Source organism: Styela clava, chromosome 12 (assembly GCF_964204865.1).
Source record: "Styela clava chromosome 12, kaStyClav1.hap1.2, whole genome shotgun sequence".
Classification (NCBI taxonomy): domain Eukaryota; kingdom Metazoa; phylum Chordata; class Ascidiacea; order Stolidobranchia; family Styelidae; genus Styela; species Styela clava.
In genome coordinates, this window is record NC_135261.1 from 18,633,246 (window position 1) to 18,641,907 (window position 8,662).

At 35.0% G+C, this 8,662-nt stretch overlaps 1 protein-coding gene across 1 annotated transcript; it reads left to right on the forward strand.

The window, feature by feature from the left end:
• Window positions 1-2,736: 2,736 nt before the first annotated feature.
• LOC120329346 (uncharacterized) lies at window positions 2,737-6,927 on the forward strand. The gene is made up of 5 exons (XM_078118676.1): window positions 2,737-2,924; window positions 3,163-3,219; window positions 3,403-5,559; window positions 5,797-5,919; window positions 6,495-6,927. The coding sequence occupies exons 1-5, from the start codon at window positions 2,885-2,887 to the stop codon at window positions 6,710-6,712; spliced, it is 2,595 nt and encodes an 864-aa protein (XP_077974802.1). The 5' UTR covers window positions 2,737-2,884; the 3' UTR covers window positions 6,713-6,927.
• The last annotated feature ends 1,735 nt before the right edge of the window (window positions 6,928-8,662 follow it).

Sequence of the window (8,662 nt, forward strand, 5' to 3'; positions counted from 1 at the left end):
TCGATCCGACACCATTGCAGGTCTGCCATAAATTAGACAAACAACAGAATTGTTCGACTATACTGAGAAACCCCGACATCGTATTCAAGAGGTCATTGGTAACATATAATAAATGTAAACAAAAAGTGCGTGCATGTTATTTTTGTACACTCATTTACGGTTTTTATTTACGAAACTCTAGCAAACGTTATTGTATAAAGTTTACTAATTGGTTCCTTCAGTATGACTCCTAAACATTGCACGCAATGTTAACAAAATATTCTTATTGGTTAGTTTGATAACCCTCGAATATTCAATCACGACGAAATAACTTGAACTAATCTTGATTAGCTCGGAGACGCGTTTACAACTAAATGGAACCATCTTGACGTCAAATAATATTTTATACCAGGTTTTAAATTTAAACACAATCTTATAGTCTGGGAAACGTATTTTTATAAATGAAAAAAAAAATACATAAGTAAGTCGAGAATTTAAATATTGTGCACCGTGATATTTTAGATCAACACCAGTGAGTCGACGATGATATGAACGGATCATGAAGTAAATAAAAACATGGGAGATTTAAATTCGTTTGCAGCATACAGGCGTACGACCCTCAGTTTAATTTTGGCTTTTTATCAGAATTTCATTTTGAAAACCAAAACAAAGAGTCGAATCAATTAGGCTAAGGCTATTCTATTTATGGATAGTTATTTTCGATCAAATAGGTGGGTCTATTTTAAGACATATTACCGGCGTGTTTTTGTGAATATTTCTGACTAGCATTTCAGCTATATATTTTTGGAGTGGTATAGTGACTATACTGAGAAACTCTGACACCGTATTCAGGGGGTCATTGATAAAATATAATAATATAATAAAGGTAAACAAAAATGTACGTACATGTTATTTTTGTACACTTTTACGCTTTTCTTTGCGAAACTCTATCAAAAGTTATTTTTAAAAGTTCTCTGATTGGCTCTTTTGGGATGAGTAATTAACAAAATGGCGGTGCTTTATTTCAACATCTTTTTCTAAATATATCAGACAAACAGGATAAAAATTTCAATCCATTAAATTTATTACTTAGTTTACAAAGCTAAATTTAGCCATTATTATTGGTTAGGTTGATAACCTTCGAATATTCAAACACAAAACAAGATAATTTGAGCTAATCTTGATCAGCTTGGAGATGTGTTTGAATATAGATCCATCTTGACGTCATGGAAATATTTAATATCAAGTTTCGAATGTAAACACAGCATCAAAACAAGAGTTGATTTACTACACTGGAATTCACTACCGAAACTGCATATTGAAGTAACTCGACAATTTAATTATGATGAACCCTCATATTTCGGTCCAAAATCACATGAGTCGATGTCGATATGAGCAGCGGATCATGACGTAAATAAAAGCGCGGAAGATTTAAATTCGTTTGCAGCATACAGGCGTTCTACCCGTAGTTTAATTATAGTTTATATCATAGTATAGTTTAAAAATCAAAACAAGAATGCGAAGTAATTAAAGTTATTCTATTCATAGATAGTTGTTTATAATCAAATGTGCTGTCTTATTTAAGACATATTAGTGGCGTATTAGTATCGGTGAATTTCTGTAGCTAGGATTTTAATGATCTAATTTTGGATTGATGTTTCCTATTGGTGAAATCAAACTTTAAATTTTTTTCCCTTGTATAGGATCGCTATAAAAGATATCAACGTTGTATTCATGAGTAAAATATTTATTTTAAAATAAAATGTATCATTACTAAGATTATCACACACCATTTTTAATAAGTATATCTGGTTATATATCATATGTACTGCAAATCATATTTACAGTCATGTATATTTCACCATCGTGATCGCAAAAAATGTGATTCGGATTTTTATATATGCATGCAAATTTAATTGTGACCACCAGGCCATGTAAAATGAACAAAACAAAAATGAATTACTAAGTACAAATGAAGCCAGGGTAAACACAAGTGAAATTTTGGATAAAATATCACCTTCGACGACCAAAAAACTATAAAAGCAATAGCAGTGTAGCGGCCTTTCCCATCTTCAAGAACGGGAAACCTGAAGTAATTAGGTAGACAAGAAAACGATTAATTTCACATAAAAGGTGACAAAAAATTTGATATTCATATTGGCTTCAAAAAACTGGGTGGACACTCATTTAAATTTATTGACCCGACACCATTGCCTTAAATCAGACAAACAACAGAATTTGTTCGACGCTATTGAGAAACCCTGACATTGTATTCAAAAAACATTCGTAAGATATAATAAAGTAAACAAAAAGTGCGTACATGCTATTTTGGTACACTCTGACGCTTTTCTTTACGAAACTCTAGCTAAAGTTATTTTAAAAAGTTTTCTCATTAGCTCTTTCATTATGACAATGCTCACAAAATGGCGACGCTATATCATTTCAATAACATTTTTCAAATATATCAGACAAATAAAATTTTAAACCGCTAAATGTACTACTTAGTTTAAATTTAGCTATTCTTTGTTATTGGTTAGTTTGATAACTCTCGAATATTCAAACACAAAACGAGATAATTAAAGCTGACCTTGATGTAAATAGAACCATCCTGACGTCATCGTGATAACATTTAAGTTTTTCAACGTGAACACAAACTAATATAAATTCTACGAAATGTATTGATATAAATGAAAAAAAAAAATACATTTATTTTGGGCAACAAAACAAGTGTTGATTTAGTATAAATTAGGTCACTTGTGCACACTTGTCATCAGTTGATAAACGACAGTGAAAAAGCGATTACTCAATTGTTAAATCGTATTTTTATTGATTTGCTCGGTTGAAAAAAAAAGTCGTTTGTCGACAGCTATTTGTGATAAACTCAAAAATACAATATTCTGAAATAATGAAGATACTGGCTGCTTTGTGCTGTTTCGTGGTCGTAGGTAAGATAAATTTTTAAATAAGTTATCATATTGTTTTAAATATAATAAGCAAAATTCAAATTCAATAATTCAAAGAATCAAAAGCTCATTACTTAAAAAGTTTAGTATTAGTGTCATGCCTTTCCAATTTTAAAAAAAGAATCCTATTGAAAATGCAGTTGATTAAGGATTTTGAGTTTTGTACATGGCTAGTTCCAACAAGTATAATAGAAAACTTTAATATTTATCTTCTTCTCAGTATCTTCATATGGTGGAGAGAGGAGACAATATACTCAATTGGGAATAGGAAACAGAGGTATTTACTTTTGTGTTTTATTTGTCAAAAATAGTAACGAAAGAAAAGGAATTCAACATAATAATTAATGCTTCTTTATCAGCGATTTCTGTAACCAAATTTCTATTTGTTCAAAAACAACAATCATATTCTTGACGTGGAATTGATTACATGATAATGACGCTAAATATATTTGTTCAAAAGGTAACGTTGGACCAAAATCATTTGGATACGGCCTTAGACGAGAAGCATACGGATGGAGAACAAGTAAACCAGTTTTGTTCATGCGTAAACGTCTACAAGAAAAAGCAAGATCCGCACCGAAAATACCAATCCCCTATCGACCAAATCTGTTTAAACGTTCTCCCCCAGGCATTATGATCAAAAAACAGGATAAACCAGAACCACTATGGCAGCGAGCTGTAAAAATTCTTTTCGGCATAAATAGCAACAAATACCGGCCGAGACCATTTGGTATTCCGGGGAATGATGACAAAAGTAGACTTGGACCATTTTGGCGCCGAGTAGATGTTGATAGAAAACCCGGGCCATTTGGACGTCGTGGAGGTGATGGCAGACTAGGGCCTTTTAGGCGACCAGGAGATGGCGATGGTGATAGACCTGGACCTCTTCGACGTAGAGAATATGGTGATAGAGATAGACCTGGATCTTTCTGGCGTAGAGGAGATGGTGATAAAAATGGACCTGGACCTTCCGGGCGTAGAAGAGATGATGATGGAAATAGACCTGGACCTTTCGGTGGTAGGAGAGATGGTGATGGAAATAGACCTAAACCTTTCGGGCGTATAGGAGATGGTGATAGAAATAGACCTGGACCTTTCGGGCGTATAGGAGATGGTGATGGAAATAGACCTGGACCTTTCGGGCGTATAGGAGATGGTGATAGAAATAGACCCCGACCTTTCGGTGATGGAAATAGACCTGGACCTTTCGGACGTAGAGGAGATGGCGATGGAAATAGACCTGGACCTTTCGGTCGTAGAAGAGATGATGATAGAAATAGACCTGGACCTTTCGGGCGTAGAGGAGATGATGATGGAAATAGACCTGGACCTTTCGGTCGTAGAGGAGATGGCGATGGAAATAGACCTGGACCTTTCGGTCGTAGAGGAGATGATGATGGAAATAGACCTGGACCTTTCGGACGTAGAGGAGATGATGATGGAGATAGACCTGGACCTTTCGGTCGTAGAGGAGATGGCGATGGAAATAGACCTGAACCTTTCGGTCGTAGAGGAGATGGTGATGGAAATAGACCTGGACCTTTCGGTCGTAGAGGAGATGATGATGGAGATAGACCTGGACTTTTTGGGCGTAGAGGAGATAGTGATGAAAATAGACCTGGACCTTTCGGTCGTAGAGGAGATGATGATGGAGATAGACCTGGACTTTTTGGGCGTAGAGGAGATGATGATAGAAATAGACCTGGACCTTTCGGACGTAGAGGAGATGATGATGGAGATAGACCTGGACCTTTCGGTCGTAGAGGAGATGGCGATGGAAATAGACCTGGACCTTTCGGTCGTAGAGGAGATGATGATGGAAATAGACCTGGACCTTTCGGACGTAGAGGAGATGATGATGGAGATAGACCTGGACCTTTCGGTCGTAGAGGAGATGGCGATGGAAATAGACCTGGACCTTTCGGTCGTAGAGGAGATGGTGATGGAAATAGACCTGGACCTTTCGGTCGTAGAGGAGATGATGATGGAGATAGACCTGGACTTTTTGGGCGTAGAGGAGATGGTGATGAAAATAGACCTGGACCTTTCGGTCGTAGAGGAGATGATGATGGAGATAGACCTGGACTTTTTGGGCGTAGAGGAGATGGTGATGGAAATAGACCTGGACCTTTCGGTCGTAGAGGAAATGGTGATGGAAATAGACCTGGACCTTTTGGACGTAGAGAAGATGGTGCTAGACCTGGATCTTTTGGACGTAGTGGAGATGGTGATGGAGGTAGACCTGGACCTTTTGGACGTAGTGAAGATGGTGATGGAGATAGAACTGGATCTTTTGGACGTAGAAGAAGTGGTGACAGAGATAGACCTGATATTTCCGGGCGTAGAGGATATGGTGATAGATATAGACCTGGACCTTTTAGGCCCAGAGGAGATGATGATGGAAAGAACTTTGGAAACATTATGATGAGAATTCTGAAAGTGATACATAAAACCTTCGGAAAAAAAGAAAATGATATAGAAACAAATAACAAAAAATGCAAAAAGCAATGTGAAGCAAAGGAAAAATGCTTTGGAAGAAAAGATTTTGAAAAAATGATGATGCTGTCGACCAAACATTGCAAAGCATGCATGATGAAAGAATGCCAATTTAATATGGGTATATATAATTTTTTATCACAAACTTGAATATTTTTATTTTTCAATACTATGCTAGAACTTCTTTTACTTTAAAGTCAAACTTAAATAATAAGTTAGAGAATACTTGTTTATTGAATATAAAACTCACCAGTAAGTTTCAAATAATCGGTTCCAATTTCGGTATGAATTCCGTAATGTTGTGTATTCCAAACAAAATGTTAACAACGTTAATGTTCTATTTTTTCATATGTTCCAGATCGTAAATGTTTCATGGATGCTCACAAGAAATGTGACAACATTTGCCCAGTATTATCACAAGAGAAAGTCGAGAATAAAACGTCATCTTGTAAAACATGCATTGAAAAATGTGAAGCAGAAAGTAAGTAATTGGTTGTAATATTCTTTTTTCTATCATAATAGAATGAATAACACATTCAACTTATTTGCCGTTTTACAATTTTATAGCAGGAAATATAATTCTTTTTGCATATTTAATCAAATTGTGAGTTTGAACAGATCTAATTCATTTCTATTTTCAGTTAATAAGAAACAAGAAAACTGTCCAACTTTTTTTAAGTAGGCTATTCACGAGGAATACGTAAATCATCAAATTTCTTCACCAGAGTTCAATGTCCATGAAATATATATGTTATTTATAACCCTAAATGCAAATGTCCCATGTGATCTCTTCCAGAAGTGGTACATATAAAATACATCACCGAAAAATCCCGAACTGGTGGAAATTATAAATTAAGCATAACCAATTTAACGTACTTTGGATATTGCGGTTGGCAAAAATTGTTCAGATTCATAACGATAAAATATTTACTTTGTTTATGCAATCCTGAGCAGACGAACTTACCTATGACAATGACGGAAAAGCATTTGTTTATATAATGAATAGGTATAAAAATATGTAATGATCCCATAGTAACAAAATTATTTTGTGCAAAGAGGTCGATGAAGACGATGATGACATGCCGGAGGATGAAAATACAATCGACGATATCTTAGAAAAGGAAGATCTAGAAGATGATAGCCATGATGGAAATGATGAAACCGCAAGTGAAATAGAAGTTAGCGATGAAGATGAAGTTGGAAATGATGAGATGACTTCTGATGATATAATGTCAACTACGGGTGGTGATATGGCATCGGATTCTGATGAATAATAATTCCGATTCAGCGACGAACGTTTTCTCTCTGGAACAGTTTTAAAATATTCAAATATATCTGAAATTGTTGTGTAAAATACTTAAAAATGTTGGAGCATTAATGTGTTGCTAATATGCTAATAAAACCGTATAACAGAATACAAAAGTGGAATGGTTTACTTACATATGTGTCCCTATTGAAACATAACGCGTTCACATGAGAATGATTGTCTAATTCTCATAGATTAATTTGGAGTCTTTGTGCTGTTGCCACAATTAAATAAAACAATTCCGCACCATGGAATATGTACTACAAATCATTTTTTCGTCAGGTAACTTAGACAAAAAGCGACTGATCTGTTGTAAGATTTGTCTTTTAAATCGACTCATGACCAAAGTCGTAGCCTGACCAAAATTTGGGATGGGGGCTAGTGATGTGACTTTTAATTTTAAGTAAAAGCTACATATGTTCTAGGATATCACCTCCTGAAAAATGAAGCGGCACAGTTAGTTTCGTAGTCAGGCTTATTCAACAACTATAAACCTACAAACATGAAGTCATTGCTGAGCGCAATTACGTCTTGACCCGTTGCATGCTTGAACAACGGGTCGCTTATCCGGTCAAAAACACTTACGGTAAATCGTAACACAAAGAAGACGAATATATAAATTGGTCGTTGGAGCTTGCGTACCTTAAATATTTAAAAAGCATTTAACCTCTGATTTATGCTATAAAGGGGTGAGGCCGCTAGATCATGCAGTGGTTTTAATATGGCCGCACAGTTCTTGACAAAGCGGTGGTAGTAACATACTAGACCAAGAAAAGATCGAAGTTTATTTGAAAAAGGAAACTTGTTGATTGTTTCAAACTTTGAAGTCAGTGAATAGATACCCTTCGATGTAACGTGATGGCCTAAAAAATCGATCTCTTTTTTCCCGAACTCACATTTATAAACATTCAAGACAAGTTCGTATTTTCGAAAGCGTAAGGAATGTTGTCTTAGTGCTTGCCGATGTTGTTCCTCAGTTTCGGTTGCACATAATATATCATCGAGGAATACAAATATATTCTATAAACCAGAAGTTACTTCCGACAGAAAACGAGAAAATGATGAACAGGCATTGCACAGACCGAATCGTAAAATTACTGATTCAAACCTCCTTCAGGACAGATGAAAGCAGCTTTCTTCCTATTAGATTGATGAAGAGATATTTGATGATATGCTCTTAAAAGGTCACATTTGCTGAAATAGTGGCAATCATGTAATTCATTGGTAAAATCGCGCATGTGAGGAATTGGCCATCTGTCTTTTATTGTCTGATTGTTAAGGGAAATATAGTCGACTTTAACGATTTTGAAAAATTTACCTCATTGCGTTGTATTTAAAGTATTTTGTTAGAAAACTGATAGAGGTTTTTCTAATTTTTTTATGTGATTGGTAAGGAAATGAATCCAGCTATTCATACCCAAAATATTTTTTGAGCCCCAAAAACGAATCTTTCTCAAATTTTGTGTCAATTTGGGAAAATTTACGTTATCGCGTTCTGTTGGATGTATTTTGTTGGAAAACTGATCGAGTTTTTTTCCAATTTTTTTTATCTGATCAAAAAGATGGTGAAACCAGCTATCCGTGCCTATAATATTTTTTGAGCCCCAAAGACGGATATTTTTCAAATTTTGGGTCAATTTAACGATTTTGGAAAATTTACGTTATTGCGCTGTATCAAAAATATTTTGTTACAAAACTGATCGAGTTTTTTTCCAATTTTTTTACATGATTGGAAAGAAAATGAATCCAGCTATCTATGACTAAAATATATTTTGAGCCCCAAAGACCGATCTTCTTCAAATTTTAGGTCAATTTAACGATTTTGGAAAATTGACGTTATTGCGTTGTATTTGAAGTATTTTGTTCGAAAACTGTTTGAGTTTTTTTCCAATTTTCTTTTTTGATTGAAAAGGAAATT

Excerpts from the sequence above, each read along its gene's own strand:
- LOC120329346 (XM_078118676.1), top strand. The coding sequence starts at position 2,885 with ATGAAGATACTGGCTGCTTTGTGCTGTTTCGTGGTCGTAG. Across the intron at positions 5,560-5,796 it reads AGAATGCCAATTTAATATGG|ATCGTAAATGTTTCATGGAT; the intron begins GTATATATAATT and ends CATATGTTCCAG. Across the intron at positions 5,920-6,494 it reads TGAAAAATGTGAAGCAGAAA|AGGTCGATGAAGACGATGAT; the intron begins GTAAGTAATTGG and ends TTTTGTGCAAAG.